Here is an 18,465-nt window from a genome sequence, read left to right as displayed (position 1 = left end):
GCTTCTCTGCCATGAGACAATTTATTCTTGGGTGAAGGTCCCTCTTAGCTTGATTGTCATTAAGAACTTACCTTTCTGATGGATTCTCTTCCCACAGAACTTCACTTTTTCTGAGAGACCTAGCAAAGTGATTCAGCAGTCTCTTTTGCTAACATTTATCTGTGAAGTTAGCCATGATTCTCTTCTCGAAATGTGTTTCATCACAGGGGATTATACTCTTCAACATGGATTCTCTTGTCCATCTCCACTGATCAACATTTGAACTGGGCATGGTGGCTCCCTTCCCAGTATTTGGGTGGCTAAGACAGGAGGATTGCAGGTTTTTGGCCAGCCTCAGCAACTTAGCAAGGTTCTCAGCAACCTAATAAAATAAAAAATAAAATAGGACCGGGGGTGTAGTTCAGAGGTAGAATGCCCCTGGGATCAGTCCCCAGAACCACTTACATGTGTACGTGTACGCGTGTGTACATGCGTACACACACACACACACACACACACACATAAAAAAATAGAAAAAAAGATTAGGATGACATAGCAAACATTCCATTTTGAAAATTGTATTTCTTCCACATTGCAAAAGAACACTATGAATTAGGAGTTTTGAAATATGGTGGGGTTTTTTTTTGACATTTTTAGTGTTTTTTCCAACAATATCATGGTAAATCCCAAAAATCTACTCAAGCATCAGAGCTTCCCGGGAACATTGGAATCTTTTGAGACCCTCCTCTACATTTTACCCCACTTTCCATTTCACCATACTTTACATTACTCTATTCTTTTTTTGGTGGTACTGGGGTTCCTGGAAGCCTTTCTACCTCCGGGCTACACTCCCAGACCTATTTTTATATTTTTATTTGGAAACAGGGTCTCTTAAGTCAGCGTGGTTGGCTTTGAACCTGTGTGATCCTCCTGTCTCCGCCTCCCAAGCGCGGGGATTACAAGCGTGCGCCACCACGCCTGGCAACCTTACTTTATTCTTGAATACAGACTTCTGGAAAATTTTATAAATATTTAATTCAGGTGACAAAATGCACAGCTTTTAGTTTAACAGGTCATTTAAAAGCAGTGCCTTCCCTTTCAGTTCTATAGTGGGCATTTATTCACAATTATTAGTAAAAAAAAAAAAAAAGAAAAAGACAGTTGACAGTTGTCTCAATACTACTGCCTACAGGTGAATTTCTAAGTCTTTGTGGTTGTTTTAGATAAATACATTTTAAAAATGTATATCTCAAGCTGAATGAGTTCATTTGCATCTTCACTTTTTCTTTGAGCAGTTTGCTCATTGGAAAGTGAAAGGATGAGTACTGTTTAGGATGCCTTCCTTATCTGCCTCCAGCCAGAGACCCCTCAGTGCAGCAGGGCAGCAATCCACTAACCACACAGGACGGGTACAGACGCTGCTTAAAACCTGCAACCTCCCCCTGGCCGGAGTGTTTAAATGGAGCACTTCTCAGGCTTTAGTTCTGAAGAAGAAAGTGGATTATAAAGGGAGTCCTGGACTGAAGTCAGAACACTCACATTCTGGTTCTGTCTCTGCTGCTCGCTGCTCCTGGGGCCTTGGCAAGTAGCTTATCCTTCAGCTCCTTCACCAGTGCACCCTGGAAAATGAGCAACCCAGGTGATACCCATGTTTCCACCGTCCTGAATACATAATAAAGCTACTTCTGTACCTATGTAGAGAGGCTTCATTATAGCGTTTGAGTTTGGCACTGAGAAATGACCATTAGTCTTTTCTAATCTAGTCTGTAAAAAAGGAGTCTGGTTATTGTCTCGTTCCTGTAGGCCTCTGTGATGTGCTATAATTGGCCATCCTGCTTGCTTGCTGAAGGTACTGGAAATCAGTTTACTAAGTGAGCTAGGCCTTTGTGCTGGATGCCATGGTAGCTAAGGAGAAGACTTTACCACCTACCTATTCAGGGAAAAACACAAGAAATCAAACAAGTCACAAATGCAGCGTGATAAGTAAAACAAGATAAGAATATATGAGATGCAGAGCTATGGTCCCTATTCTGAATTTTGTTATTTTATTTATCTATTTATTTTGTGGTATTGGGGGTGGAACCCTGGGGCTTTTTACCTCTAGGCTAAACTCCCAGACCTATTTTGTATTTTATTTGGAAACAGGGTCTCACTAATTACTGAGAGCCTCACTAAGTAGATGAGGCTGGCTTCGAACCTGTGTGATCTTCCTGTCTCAGCCTCCCAAGAGAGGGGATTACAAGTGTGTGCCACCACGCCTGGCCTATTTTGAATTTTAAAGCAGGAAGATCAGCCAGGCGTGGTGGCGCACACTTATAATCCCAGTATTTGGGAGGCTGAGACAGGAGGATTGCAGGTTTGAAGCCAGCCTCAGCTGCTTAGTGAGACCATGTTTCCAAATAAGATATAAAAATCTGTCTGGAGGTATAGCTCGGAAGTTGAAGGCACCTGGGTTCCATCCCTAGTAACACACACACACACACACACACACACACACACACACACACACAAGTAGGAAAATATGTATGTGTCAGGGTGAAGGTAACTTTACAGTAAATTTAAAACAACAACAACAGCAAATTTCTTGGTCTTTTTTTCTGTTTACTATTGAATCAAGTTGGTTCTTCCATAATATGAGTTGTCCTTCAACTACTATCAAATGAATCATGCCATTGAAGTTTATAAAGAAAATACGCAGTGTTTTCTTTCTTTTTGTATAAATGATTTTAGTTTTCAATGTCCTTAAATTTCACCATTAAACCTTTCTTCATTAGCAGTTGGCCTTTCTGGCATTGAACAAAGAACACCTGAATTAAATGTATCAAGCAAGTGCTGTAAGCCAAAAACCGAAACCTAAATATGTTTAAGTTATTTTTAGAACTTAGAAAACTGGGTTTTCTTAAAAAAGATAGTGACTCTCAGCATAATTAACTTGTGTATGTTCGAGTCTGGAAGGTTAAGGTTTTCCTGGTGGTTTGTAGTAATCTTGAGCTCAAATCAGGGGCATTTTCCAGCATTTTAAACTCAGTGGTGTGATATTGAGCACTGACCGTGAAAACTACACTCTTAGATGATGGGGGGGATAGGGAGCTGGGGCGAGTTTTGTATAAAAGCTTGACCGGAGCTAATTTGTTTGAAACGAAATTGTATTGTTGAAGTTTGCATTCTGTTTTCTTTCAATATGTGTATTAACAAAGAACACTGCACTTTTAAAGGGCTTCCTCCTTTCTGCAGGAATAAATCTGGCTTCTAAAAAAAAAAGTTGCACTAGCAATTCAGCACCGTGGCACCTCTTTCATCATTTGGGGATTCAGACTTTGGTAACGCCACACATATTTTTTGGGGGGAAAAACACACCTCCAAGTGCTACACCTAAAGCCTTCTGACTGTACAAACACTTGTACAGATCTTAAGGTCCACTTTCCACTGAGTTTCCTAAAATGCAGATGTATTTTTAAATGATTAGAATGAACAAAAATTGGAGCACAAAGCTACTTAAAAGAAGGTGCTACCTGCTGATGTGAGAGAAAAGCTCCTCTCTGCATTTCTCTTGGGAAGTGAGCAAACTTCTTGCCCACAAAATGTAAGCTATTCTCCAGATACACTGTGTCACAGGGAAATTGAATAAAATGGAGATAAGTTGTTCATCTTTTTATATTTTAATCATACAAAATCAGTACTGAAAAAGATGCTTTCTAAATAAGCACAGGATGGTTAACAAGTTAACAGCCAGACCAATGGATAATGTTTGGAAGATGTCATAATGGAAGATTAATCATGCTGCAGGGTCATGCCTGATGACTTTGAAGACAAGAGAGCGTGGTGACAGAGAGCTTTCAAAGATTGAAAACGCTCTAGAAAACCTCAGTGCCACTATAATTTGGATGTGTGAAAAGGATTATTCTTTAAAGATAATTGTAGTCTTGTTAAATATATTATACTTCATATTTTGACCTTTTTCAGGTTGAAAAAGTTAAGCATGTGTCCTATACTAAATATTTACATTGTTTGCTTAGTATTTCTTTAAAACTGCAATCTAACCCAAGACTATGTGTCTCTCCTGTCTGTTTCTCCTCGTGTGTCTCTCCTGCCCCAGGCTGGCCTTCCTTCCACGATGTGATCAGTTCTGAAGCAATCACACTCACGGATGACTTTTCCTATGGGATGCACAGGGTGGAGACCAGCTGCTCTCAGGTCAGTTTACACCCACCCAAAAACCCAACAGGCTGCTCACTCACCCAGCGGGCACTGCAACACTGCCATGACTCCTGCTTGTACTAACTACAGCCAGACTGATGGTTCACAAGAGGGACAGATGAGCAGAAAGACGTTTCTTTTTAAGGCCTGTCTTCAGGTGTTTAGCAAGTCTAATGAAATGTCAGCCATTGCCTTCAAAACTATTAAACAAAAATATTGGTAAAAAAAAAAAAAACTTCATTTGACTAGTGTAGCGGGGAACAGACTGTTCTTGGGGCATTTGAAGATTTCATCTCGTGGTCTTGCATAGCCTGATGCTTTGACAGTCTCCCTCTCTCTGCACTCACGGTTCATAGCGCCTCTAATGTCGGTGGTCCAAACACGGTCACTAAAGCCCTCAGAAAAGACGTTTCTTGGGTGGTTATTGGGAGGGAGGCTGGAAAGAGGCCATAGGAAGTGGAGGTTCAACATCAGGCTAGCTGAGGGCAGAGTGGAAATTGAGGTGGGGAAGTCCTCTCTCTGACTTTATTCTGTACAGACTTATGCTCATTCCACAGGATGTTCTGATTAGTTCTGTCTGTTCTTCTCTAAGAAAATTAATGTTGGCTCTAAAGGAGAAAATGAGCATGTTTTGAAGAAGCAGCAAAAGTAGGTGGTCTCTTCAGAGACTTAAACCTATGGGTGTTTTGCACGTAAACCCAGAAACACAGCTAGAACTTCATGCACGCAGAATAAGAGCTCGTGCACGTCCATACAAGGCAGTCCTCCTCGTCCGTCTGCCTGAGATGAGTGCTGTGTGCAGTCGGAGTGCCAGGCGAGCGCTGACGTTCACTGACGCCGCCGCCCGAGTGTCCTGCTGGGGATGCCTATGGTACAGACCAGAGAGAGGCGCATCGGATAGCCGCAGGAGCAGCGAGTTTGCCGTGCACGCCTCCTTCAGGATTCTTCTTGCCCTTTACCCATTTTCTCAACCCCCTTCCTCAGGCATAAAATTTTTAGGGAGTATGTTGTATATTTACTATCAAGTAGGAAGGGAGATTGGTTTGAATATATGATGAATTTCTGTTTTCAATTCTTTAATGAAAAAAATAATAACTGACAATTTTACTGTCTTCCAAATATGAGGACTCCTCTTTCTTTTGCAAACCAGACTTAATATTTTATCTAAATCACATTTACAGTTCATGCTTGTTTCTCAGACATGAATCCTTGAGCATGAGAGTGGAACTTCCTGATGCTGGGTTTTATCCCCAGCAGCTCTAACTTAACTCAGCTGGGTGCAGCCTGCCCAGCAGCACTTACTCCTCACCCATGCTCTCGATAACCTTGTGAGTTAGGTACTGTTTGTTACTCTCCCTTATTTTATAGTTGAGGAAACTGAAGAAGAAAAGGGGCACTTGAACACTGGTAAATATGTGTAGATTTAAGTGGAAAAGCCGGGACCTGGTAGGCAATCTGGCTGCAGAGTGTTAGAAGGGGGTGTTTTGGAAAAAGACATATTAACATTAAAAATATAGGGCTGTAGATGTAGCTCAGTGGTAGAGAGCTTGCCTAGTGTGCACAAGGCCCTGGGTTCTAGCCCCAGCAATACACACACTCGAGCACACACATGAATAAACACACACATAAAAAGAATCAAAATTTCAAAATCCCATGATTCCCCAGAAGTTAGTTTAATTTAATTCAGTTTTATATTAATTGAATTATATTGATAATTTTTATAAGTGTCACCAAAGTAATTGAGATTATCTACCCAAATATCTAAAATTTTTGACAAAAGATAAGTACAGGCAGGATGACACACAGTAATTTTTAGCTTATGTATATGGTGCCCAATGAACCTCTCTTAAGGCCAATAGTTTCTTTTTTTAAAGCTACCTTAATAATTGTTATATGACTACACCTTTCCTTTTCACTCACAACCCATTTTCAGACATTAAGTCCCATGAACACAAAATTTAAAAGCACAGGAAAAGTAAGGCATAAGTATTAACTTTCCTTAAGGCCCTACTTTCTGATTTCTTTGTGACTAATTCTTATAATTCACAGTTGGAATAGACTTCTTCCTTTTCCTGTGCCAGTCCCAGAGATAACATCACTAGTAGTCAAGAAAAGACCATTATGAAGGCTTCCTACAGTGACTAAAGAGAAACAAAACCCACAAACGATGCCAAAATTTGGTAATATTCATATAAGATGGCAGGTTAAGCCAAGTGTAGATCTCAGCCCTTTGGGAAGGCCAAGGGACTAACGGCTCGTACTCTGTGGGCTCTTTCCTAGCAGTTGTATTGTGCTGAGAGCTAGCATGGACCTATTCCTTTTGGGCTTTTTTTCTACCACTTTCACTTCTTATAATTAGAAAGTATTTGACTCTTTTTTGTTTGTTTTTTCTTTCTTTTTGTTCATGAACCCAGGGACATTCTATCTCTGAGCTATACCCCCAGTTCATTTATTTATTTATTTATTTATTTATTTATTTATTTATTTATTGTCTTGAAACAGGGTCTCTCTAGGTTGCTGAAATTCTTGCTAAGTGGCTGAGGCTGGTTTTGAACCTGTGATCATCCTGTCTCAACTGCCCAAGTACTGGAATTGCAGGCATGTACCACAATGCCCAGCTGGACTCTTTCTTAAATAAAAGCTTTAAATTTAAAAAGAGAGAAATCAATGTGTTCTGCTAAGGTATGTATGAAAATACATGCTTCGCAGTGAGTCCCATATAGGAGATAATTGAGTTCTAGCACTGAAGCATGATAGGCTTGCTGGACCCTTTCCTGGGTAGACAGAGCACTAAATTGAAGCATGCTGTGGATATTTCATTTCGGGTTCTCTTCTAACTTGGTATTTCACACACATTTATATTCCTTTTCAATCTTTTTCCTTTTTCTCATAAATCCTTTTTACCTTGACTTAAAAAGAAAATAACGGATTTAATGGCTACCATACTAGAGCAGCCGCTTGTGTTTTACTTCTTAGTTTCTTGTTCCAACGTTAGTTTTTATTATCAGTTTATCTTTTCATGTCTGCCCTCCGCCTCCCCAGTTTATATAGTCCCTTCTTCTGATCACATCTCCCCCTCCCCTCTTTGGCTTTTGTTGTCTTTTTGTTGGTGAGATTCTGTGGGAAACTTTGCTGGTTTGTTTTTCTTTTTACTAAAATTTGTGTTATCTTTTCTCTGGAGTTCATTGCATCAATGTGGTTTGTATTATGAAGGATCTATTAGATGCTCTTAGTGTCTTGTAGACAGAATCAGTTGAGTATATTTTGTGGAGTACTTCTTTCCTTGTCAGGAAGGCAGAATATCTAAAGATAAAGACCCTTATACTGCCAACTTCTGCAGATGAGCTGAGCTTCCGTGGATGTAACCAGTAGACTCAATCTGCTTGCTTAGCAATATGGCAACATTGCACCTGTGTATGGGTCCCCTAATTCTTGTTTTAGCTCTAGGACTAATTTTTTTTTAATTGTGGAGTGAATCATACCACAAATTCAATGAATTAGGCCCATATCTGGGTAGAGATTGTAGACAGGTTAATAACCTGTAACATTCCACAACTTGGAAGTACCTTGTAGTTTTTCCATGTGTCAAATGGCTTTTTAGGTAATAATGTTTCAGCAAAATTTTTATGGAGAGAGTTTGGTTCAGTGTCACCACCACTTTCCCAGGTTTTACAATCAGATCCATGAGCTCTGAGTTAACAGAGAGTCTTCTTATCTCACTATGATGGCTACTTATACAGGAAACAGGCTACTTGTAGAGTTTTGTTGCAGCCATGCTGTTTTCTTTTGCTATTCCACATACTAAATTATGGAGTTGCATCCCATAATTCCTCCTAAAGAGGGACACTATATTGAATTTACCTACAGCAATGAACACATACGTCTTCTCTCTGGCCACACCCATTTTCTCACAATGTTTAGTTATAAAAAACTGAAATATTCCTTAATTTTATTTATATTTTCAGCTTGTGATAAAATACATTACTTTCATTCCAGTTTTGCCGACCACTGTGGGTAACTGGTGGACAGATTTTCCCTAATCTTCCAGTTCCCCCCTCCTGTTAAGCAACACTTTGTCAAGAATTTAAATTCAGTGCAAAGGAACAAGATTTGCATGGTCAAAGCTGCAGCGGGCGAAGTTAAGATCCTCCTGGGAATACTTGGGGAATTCTTCCTTCTCCAGATCAAAATTCTACATCTGGAACAAATGGGAGACTAATAAATCACTTAGCTTTTTGTTGCGATCTTTAGGGAAACCATCAACCCCCTGAGTTTGTCCAAGCTGGAGTCTATTTGTGACTGCCACTATTACTGCTTGAGTCTATGGTAGAGTCCCTTAGGTTTATTGTAGGCTGTTGTTAAATAACCTAAGCCAGCCAAATCCACGGAAAGGTAAATAGCCACACCAATGCAAAGTATTTTTCAAAAGTTTAACGGTTTTTGGTAAAACTCCAAACCTTATTAATCTTCTGCAGACGACAACTCATATATTGCTGCTGATTAAAGATACCCATGTGTTACAATAAGGGTTCAGACTCACAGCCCATCTCTCTTTTTCTTGATCTTTCAGTAAAATCATAATGCTGAACTGGTGACTTCACAATCATTTCCTTGGCAAAAGATTAATATCACAAGCACAGAGGAAAAGAGGCCCTACTTAAACACAAGTGTCTTCAATAACAGTGGGAGAGAGCAGAACACTACTGGCAAAGTAAATGGCCGTTCTTAAAAGTGTTTTCTCTTTCCCATCCTGCTCCATGTGCCCAAGTGTAAAAGCCCCGCTTTGAAAATGCTTCATGCTGTAGATCAAACACTTAAAAGAAAATGACAATAATGAAGCCCAAACATCCCAGGACCGGCTAGGCGAAAACCCTGTAGGATGGTGGAAATACATCAGGGCAGAAATATGTAGCTGTATTGAATGTGCTATTTGTATTTCTTATGCACACATTGAGAATTGCAGTCAGATTTGAAGGAATTATGTAAAATTTGATGCTCAATCATTTTTTTTAGGGAGGTCCTTTCCCTTGGTTCTCTGCAGGTTCTTGCCAATTTTTCTGAGTAGGAGGCTTAGGCGATAAGGAATTCCTATGGGAATTAAATTTGTGGGTTTTTTTTTCCCCTGTCACAGGGTTAATTCATGCTTCTTTAAGAATGAGGACTAGAATATCCAGGTGTGATTTATATTTACCTGTAAAATAAAGAATTCCATAACCATTAAAAATAACTCTGAAAACACACACCAAAGATTCTCTCCTGAAATAAATCATTAACAGCAGGTTTCGGGAGATTTCTTTATCAGGCAACCAGTTTGTTTCAGTTACAACCAGGTGTGCAGAGATCCCAACACACTGCCAGTTGGCTGAGGCCGGGGAGGCAGACCTGGACCGCGGCTAAAGAAACAATGCATCACTGACAATTCCATTCATCATCAGCCCTCGCCAGCGCGGGAGGCTGCAAGGAATGGGCTCCATGTGCATGGCCTTCAGGGAGGAGCCTGTGGGGCTTGCAGTCTCAAGAGAACCCGGTCTTTTATGGGAGCCTGGGCATCCCCAGAGGAAGCACAAATGGCACCGAGTGGTTCATCTTCCCTCAGACAAATGGCCTTGCCATTTTGCAGGCAGCGGGTGGGAGGTAAGTGGTGGCACGGATACAAATGACACCCGTCTGTGTTTTGAGATGCTGTCCCACCTTCAGTAACCTAAGCCTGGAGTAAATATTTCAGAACATCATGAAGCTGTCATTTTTAGGGACTCATACCTTTCCTGAGGATTTTTCTACCCCGTCCCCAATTCATATTTGTTTGCAAATTATTATTTTTGCCTTTTCCAAAACTATAATTTTTTTCATCATCTTGCTTTTTTTTCTTCCTCTTCTTTTTTATATATTTTTTTGCTTGTATTATGGATACATTTATTCCTTTTTTAAATTTATTTTTGCGGGTCTGGGGATGGAACCCAGGGGCATTTGACCTCCGAGCTATACCCCCTGCTTATGGATAGATTTAGAACTGGCATTTTTCCTTCCTATCTAACCAGAACACCAGATCCAGATTAGCAAATGAAACTACAGATTGAAAACCATTTCGCCGGGCGTGGTGGCGCATGCTAGTAATCCCTGCGCTTAGGAGGCTGAGACAGGAAGATTGCACAGGTTCGAAGCCAGCCTCAGCTACTGAGTGAGGCTCACAGCAACTTAGTGAGACCCTGTTTCCAAAAAATATATAAAATAGGTCTGGGAGTATAAACCAGAGGTAGAAAAGCTTCTGGGTTCCACCCCCAGTACCACCAAAAAAACAAAACAAAACAAAAAACCCAAAACAAAACCAATTCAACAGATTACATTTCTGTAATTTGGACTTAAAAAAAAATGACTTAGGGCCCCGCGCTTGGGAGGCAGAGACAGGAGGATCGCACAGGTTCGCGCTTGGGAGGCAGAGACAGGATGATCGCACAGGTCAGCTGCACTGGCTTTAGAGACCCTGTTTCCAAATAAAAAAGTATAAAATAGGTCCAGGAGTGTAACCCAGACGTAGAAGGGCTTCCAGGAACCCCAGTACCACCAAAAAAAAAAAAAAAAAAGACAGGAAATGAAGACCATGTAAGTTATTGCTAAATGGCTTCAAATATATCCTTACTACACCTTATTTTTGGAGGAATTTAAATAGATCTGCCTTCTCAATATGCTTAAGAAGTGATTAAAAAAGGAAGGCAGTATCATTTACTTTGTCCAGATAACTGTATTCTCTCTCACATACATGCATGCACGCATCTGCACACGTGCAGACACACATAAACACACACACACACACACACACACACACACACACAAACCATTAAAAGCTTTATGTGGGGAGGGAATGGGGTGGGAATTGGGTAGGGGTTAAATCAGCGATATGTACATGTTTGTACACACAAGTTTTTTACCCCAATATGATGTTTGAATATAATGCACCAATAAAAAAATTTAAAAATAATTTAAAAAAAGCTTTTATGTGAAAACTTTTCTCTCAGATACGCAGTGATCAGTGTGCCAGAGTTGCATGTGAGATGAGTAAGTGTGCACACACAGTTCATCCAGAGCACCAGTTCCCCTTGGCCTGGGCCCTGGCTGTTTGGGCAGGCAGAAATTGGTGTTTTCCCCTGGCCATTGGGTAAGCATATGGATTTTTACTGGTGCATCTTAGCTGCTGATGCCTGAAAATTTGGCCTCAATTGTTTATAGAAAGCAAAAGCAATCTGAGCTGTCAACTTTGATATTACCTAAACCTGCATAGAATATGGTAAAATAATGCAAGATTTGTTTTTTAGGCCTGTTTCCTATTTTCTCAGCAATAGATCACATCAGTTCAGGGTTCATTTTTAGTTCTTTAATAAGCTGACACAGTACATTGGCAGTAAAATAAGAATGTGCTTTTAACATGAAAGTACCATGTAGTCAAAATTACTATTCGCGCTATTTATTAATACCTAGGGACCCCTTGAGGATTGAGTTTTGCAGTTTCAGTGGGGAAACTGAGATTTTTGTTTCTTTCCATTGTAATAAGCGTTCTCTCTCATTTCTGACTTGTTGTCTTGACTTTTGCCTCTCCTCAAAAATATTCTCCCTAGAAATCCTCTTCTTTCATGTCTTTATTCCAGAGGCACCCCCAGGATGAGTCCCCTGAACCTTGACACTTCATATCCTGCCCCCTTCCCCGTCTTTAGCATTGACTTTTACTCACCATTCCTTGCAGTTCACTTATTTTTCTTGTGTATTGTCTGTTTCTCCCACTGAAATGTAAGCTCTGTGAGGCCAGGGATTGTCACCAGCATCTCCAGAGTCTAGGGCAGGTCCAGGCTTGTAGCAGACATTCCACAAGTGGCTGTTACAGGAAGGAATGGAAGTCATTTACCCCAGCCTGTGGTTTCTTTGTTCCATGACGAATGATGTGTTCCCACAGCCCGTCTGAATGTTGCGCACTTATGTCTCCATCTCCTTCCCCCTTCCCTGCTGGGAACAGGTGGGAGATACGCAAGCGTGGCATACGCTGTCACCTCCTGGAGCCATACCTGGCAGTGAGTGCTAGGCTTTATTCCCTGAGCCAGCCTTCTTGGAGAAGCTGTCTCTGAGCTGGATTTCTTCTAAACACCTTCACCACCAACCATCCATCCGATTCGTCTGAACCACAGCCTTTTCTCCTTCCTCTGCTCTTTGAAGAGTCAGTAGCATTGATTTTAGTTCAACAGCGATTTCTTCTCTACACTTTTCCATTCACTGGGGTAAAGGAGGCAGCACGACAGCACATCTATTAGAAACCGAAACAATTGCATGGGCTGGAGAGGTTTCCATTTGTTACACTTGTAGCCCTGGTGACTGGGACATAAATCCCTTGAGCCTCACCATTGCTTTGCCGGGTTTTAAGAACACCCAACACTTGTCTGATGTGAGCCTCACCATTGCTTTGCCGGGTTTTAAGAACACCCAACACTTGTCTGATGTTAAGTTTTACTGTCCATGAAAGCAAGCATCACCTCCGTAATGGTCAGTTAAATGGTATCTTTTACAGTGGACTTCTGCATATCTGAAACCACCCACCCGAAGCTGAAAGTCATGCTAGGGGGGAGATATTTTATTCTGCCATGTTTCTTACAAGAGGAGATCAAGGGTCAATTCAATTCATAAAATTACTACAGTCATTTTTCAGCTGGCTGAGACACTTCACAGATCCAAAAAATACAGTGGCTCCTAAATGATTTCTGATATGCACAATTCGAGTGTTTTTTTATTCTCAGCATGTGGTGCAAAGCCTGCCAGAAACCATCTTTGCAGCGATTGACGGGCAGATTTAGATATGGTCCAGGATGCTTTCCATCATTTCTGCGAGGGCCAGCCGTCCATTTAGACTGCTTGTGTGAGTTCTTCTTAAAGCCCGCTTTGTATATGCATCCCCCTTACGTGGTGTTTTTCTCTTTCAGTGTGGCGCTCACCTTGGGCACATTTTTGATGATGGACCTCGTCCGACCGGCAAAAGATACTGCATAAATTCAGCTTCCTTGTCTTTCACCCCCACAGGCAGCAGTGGCGCAGAAGGAGGCGATAGGGCTGGCAGCCCAGCTCAGGCTGACAAAGCAGAGCTGTAGAGTCATGAAGAGCAATGGAGACAAAGTGTACTTAATGCGCAGCTTTAAAAAAAAATCAAAGTTGTTTATCTTAATAGATATATTTTTTCAAAAACTATAAGGGCAGTTTTGTGCTGTTGATATTTTCTCTGCTTTTGCTTAAACAGAAGTACTGTCCATCCATGTATTCTGTATGGACTAGATCCAGAACTGTTTATAGCTTTTGCAAATGGAGATAGCTTTGTGAAACTTCTTCACAAGCCACAAGTTCCCTCTGGCATTATTATCTTTGAGCACATACCATATTTTGAGTTTTGTTGTTATTTTGTTGTTTGTCTTTTTTCTTTTTGGTTTAACTTTTGATTAAGAGGCAGAAGGTGTTTGGTCTTCGGACTTGAACATAGAGCTCTCCTACGCAGAGTAGGGGCCAGAGTTGAGAGGTGCGGGGGATGGGGATCTGCAGCCTTTGGACATTTGTACAAGGTCTATCCAAGATAAAGATGGAGGGTTGTCTTAAGAGACTTCTCAGCTTTGTGGAAAGTTTGAGCTAAGGTCGGTGTTTCTCACTAAAAGGGTGTGAAGGTCTAAAGTCTTTCCTTATGTTAAATTGTTGCCAGACCTGAGAGGGCACATTGAGCTTTGTGGCAGAGAAGTAAACATTACCTCACCATCCGGCCTTTATTTTACTTTATTTTCCATTGAAAACATTGGAATGCAAGACAACTGTAAAATGTTGAGCCCCATTTTGTCCCAAGTTCACAAAGATTCAGAACACCTGCCCATTGCTTTTTTTTATAAGACTTTCTCTCCACACCTAATACCAGATGCAGCTGGAAGGGCATTTTGGTAGATTCCCCTGTGTGAAGTAAAATATTGGGGACAACACACTTCATCAAGCCAGCAGAAATGAGAGAGAGGAGAAGATCAAGGGTGAAGTCTTGAGTACCAAAAAAATCTAGTGCTGGGCAGAAAAGCTGACAGGATACTAGAAATAAACAGAACCAAAGCAGAGACCTTGTAGGCAGATCTCATGGTGACCTCTGGAAAGATGTTGGGCATTAAGCAGAATTAGCCAGGCCCAAGTTCCACACTTGACACCAATCTGCTGTGTAACAAGGGACAAGCCATCTAGCTTCTTGGTGCCTATATCTTCATGTAGAAACTGGGACTCATACTATTTGTAAAATGTCTTGACACTCTCAGGGCAAAATTATTATATTGCTATACAATTAAGATCAGTGTTATAAAATTAAACTGATCTGGTTCTAATTGCCTCAAAAGCTGAAGCCTAGGCATTTGAAATGGAAAGAAAAAGAGGTTAACTTAGCTGATTGCTATGGAAACACTTGGGCCGAGAGCCAGTAAGTTTTCTTTGTAGCAACATGGCTGTATTTTGAGAAACTCTGCTCAGTTGCTTTTTAACATTTAGTGTGGTGGGATGGGTGTCATTGTATACAGTAAGGTTTTCACAGGTATGAACAATGGGGATATATATTGATACTGTTGTAGCTAGGTGTATAAGTACAATTGTGACTAGATGTTGTGTATGTAACTTTGAATGCTTATTCTGAAATGTAGTTTTTAAAATTTACTTTTCTTAATCTTTGATAACTCTGTGTGTGTGTGTGTGTGTGTGTGTGTGTGTGCGCGCGCGCGCATGAGCTACTAGTGACCAAACCCAGAAGCATTCTACCTCCGAGCTACACCCCCAGCCCTACTTTATTTTTTATTTGGAAACAGGGTCTCAATAAGTTGCTGAGGCTGGCTTTGAACCTATAATTTTCCTCCTGAGTACTGGTATTACAGGTGTATGCCACCATGCCCATCTAATCTTTGATAATTTATAAACACTCACATCTTCCTTGTGATTACCAAGGCAAAAATAAGAAAGAGAGGCAATTGACAACTGTAAGGACACCATGGGAAATGGAAATGGACAGTTGTGACAACCCAAAATATGAGGCTAGCCATGTCTACCTTCCATGCACTTCAGGCCCTGACAACCTGGTGACTCTGTCACTTGTACTTCCACTTTGCAATCCCAGAGGAGTCCTGTTCTCTGAATGCTCAGATAAGAGCCTATGACCCTCCAGATGTTACCTCCCATGTGCTGGGATCACTCTGGAATGCACAGGCTTGCTTCACTTCCCTCTAGAAAAAAGGTGTGAGATTTGAGACTTGGGAGGCCTTCGGACCACCTTAAGAGTCCTTCCCAATTCCTGGAGGGTGCCCTGAGTATTTCTCAACAACCCAAAGATCCCAAGGACCCCAGGTAAGTGGTGGCTAAAGAAAGAAGTGGGCTTCCCCTGGAACTCTCGCAGCTGCCATCCGTCCTTCAGAGATGCACACGGCTACTTCTCATCCCCTCCAACAATGCGGGGTGCACCCCTGGGGTCCCCTAGATTCCAGCCACAGGGTTGGGGTGGGTGGAAGATAAACCAGGGTCTTCTCTCTCTCTGGACTGTTTTTGTTCCTTTGTTTTTATAGTAGGACTTAGCATTTCCTGCAAAAAATAAAAATTAAGAAATAAACATAATAAACACCCTTCTTTTCTAATCTTTAGTCTCTCTTTCTTCAAGGAAAGCCAGTATTTTCCAAGCATCAACCTTAAGAAAAATGCAGCATTCGTTGAAGGAAAAAATGGTGGGGTGTATGCATGTGGTTTAATTTCAGATGGCTTTTGGGTTTAAGTGATATCAAATTTCGGTATATTTCTGTCTTATGTTAAGGAAATATATTACTAAAACATCAGTGAACAATAATGTCAGCTGTCGAGCACTAGATTTATTTTTGCAGGATATGGAGTGCAATGAACTGAGTCAGTATGGTGAGGTGTATGTGATCTGTGGGAGTTATGCCATTTAACGTAGGAAGTGCACGGGACTTTCCCCCTCTGCATTCCAGCTCTCACTGTACCATTGGAAGATGCAGGGTTTTGCTGGTATGCAGAAAATATGTCCACACAGCCTTGCGGAGTGATCTGTAGAAAGCAGCACTATCTATTGCAGCGGAGAACATTTCTATGTGCTTTAACTTTTCACTTCTTATATGTATTTTAGATTCTTAATACAAACGACAGAGCGATGTTACTTGTATTTCAAATGTCTTGCTTTAAATATGAAAAATGGTGAAAAGGGTTACCATTTGTTTTGAAGGTAAAATATTATTCTTAAATAGATTTGTGATAAATTTCCTCCAGACAGTTCAAAACTTTTGAAAAATGACATGAAACTTTCATTACAAACCCTTTTCCTATGTTTGTTGTATACAGAAATTATGTAATAAAATTTCTTCATAAAATTGTTTTTCTCTGATTTCTAAAGACTCAATGTGTTTCTAGCACAGTGGCATGGATTGTCCACCAGAGTTTTCAGTGGGCCACTCTGTTTATTCCTTAGCCAGCTGATAGGTCCGTCTTTAGGATAGACAGAGGTCTTTTCTGGGGTGTAGCCTTGGGAATTTCAGTTTCTAAGAGTAAAGTCAAGTTTGACTCTCCTTATTCCAGGCCATGGGGAAGACCTCTAGGGATCCCCAAGATTGGGGAAAGGGAAATGTTTATTGAATCCCTCAATCTTTACCTTGCCTCAGCAAAATCTTCAGCGACTTGCACATGTTTTTGTCCTTAAACTATGGACTTTAGGGAGTTCCATTATGATAATTCTATGGGTAAAAATGCAGGAATGATACTTTGCTGATGCTAGGCTGATGTTAAAAGAGCTGACAGAAAACTTATACAGTTGTCTAGGGTGGGTTTCTAGGAAGATATGCAGAGTTCTCCACTGCTCACAGATTAATTTTCACTTTTAAGAATCATCTCAAAAAATAATCTCTACAGATGGGTTTTGGTATCATTATCTGTTGCTGAACTGTTTGAGTCTTTTTTTTCTTTCTTTTTTTTTTTTGTGGTACTGGGGATAGAACCCTTCTATCTCCGGGCTACACTCCCAGACCTATTTTTTATATTTTTATTTGGAAACAGTGTCTCTTAAGCCAGCAAGGCTGGCTTCAAACCTGTGCGATACTCCAGTCTCTGCCTCTCAAGCGCGGGGATTACAAGCGTGCGCCACCAGGCCCGGCTGAGTTTTTTCTTTGTTTAGTCATGTTGGTTTATTTGGTGGAGGAGAAGCAGGGCTGAGGAATTTAGCTTCTCAATAAATTCTTTAGGTTATATATTTGGGATCCTAAAATGCAGGCCAGCAAGTTCATGCAACAATCACAAGAGTGCTCCCTATTGTGTGGCCCTAAGGCTGCAGCTCCACATCGTCTGGGGACTCACTGGAAAAGCAGATGTTCAGGCCTCACCCCAGACTTAAGGATTCCTGGTTGAGCCATCAACAGTGTGTGTTTCAGCAAGCCCTCCAAGTGATCCTGGTGCTTGTTGAAGATGGGGAGACACTGCCTTGAGGCCTTGAGAAAACTTCAATTAGGATTCTGTGTGTGTGTGTGTGTGTGTGTGTGTGTGTGTGTGTGTGTATGTGGTACTGAGGGTGGAACCTAGAGGCTTTCTACCTCCGAGCTATACTCCCAGACCTATTTTATATTTTATTTGGAAACAGGGTCTCACTTAGTTGCTGAGAGCCTCACTCAGTAGCTGAGGCTGGCTTCAAACCTGTGTGATCCTCCTGTCTCAGACTCCCAAGAGTGGGGAATACAAGCATGCGCCACCATGCCTGGCAGGATTCATTTTTAAAGGATTTAAGCTGGGTATGGTGGTGCACACTTGTAATCCAGGAGGATTGCAGGTTGGTGGCCAGCCTCAGCTACTTAGTGAGGTCCTCTGCAACTTAGTGAAACCCTGTTTCAAAATAAAGAATAAAAGAAGAGCTGGGGCTGTAGCTCGGAGGTATAATGTCCCTGGGCTCCATCCCCAGTACCACAGAATAAACAAACAAACAAAGCATATAAATCTTACTCTCGCTGGGCGTGGTGGCGCACGCTTGTAATCCCTGTGCTTGGGAGGCTGAGACAGGAGGATCGCACAGGTTCGAAGCCAGCCTCAGCTACTTAATGAGGCTCTCAGCTACGTAGTGAGGCTCTCAGCAACTTAGTGAGACCCTGTTTTCAAATAAAATATAAAATAGGTCTGGGAGTATAGCCTGGAGGTAGAAAGCCTCTGGGTCCCACCCCCAGTACCACCAAAAAATAAAAATAAAAAAATAAATAAATAAATCTTACTCTCAAAAATGGC

General features: G+C 41.2%; 1 protein-coding gene across 3 annotated transcripts in view; it reads left to right on the top strand.

The window, feature by feature from the left end:
• Positions 1-13,298, top strand: part of MSRB3 (methionine sulfoxide reductase B3) — a gene marked incomplete at both ends in the record, with an annotated part of 129,587 nt that extends 116,289 nt beyond the window's left edge. For all 3 annotated transcript variants that reach the window (XM_080705086.1, XM_080705085.1, XM_080705084.1), the window contains 2 exons: positions 4,076-4,173; positions 13,134-13,298. In XM_080705086.1, the coding sequence (XP_080561212.1) occupies positions 4,076-4,173; positions 13,134-13,298 (263 nt within the window). The remainder of the gene's footprint in view (positions 1-4,075; positions 4,174-13,133) is intronic.
• Between the last annotated feature and the right edge of the window lie 5,167 nt (positions 13,299-18,465).

The sequence above is a fragment of the Muscardinus avellanarius genome, assembly GCF_963383645.1.
Source record: "Muscardinus avellanarius genome assembly, chromosome: 11".
NCBI lineage: Eukaryota > Metazoa > Chordata > Mammalia > Rodentia > Gliridae > Muscardinus > Muscardinus avellanarius.
Note: the sequence above shows the minus strand (reverse complement) of the source record. Positions and strands in the feature narration are given on the sequence as shown.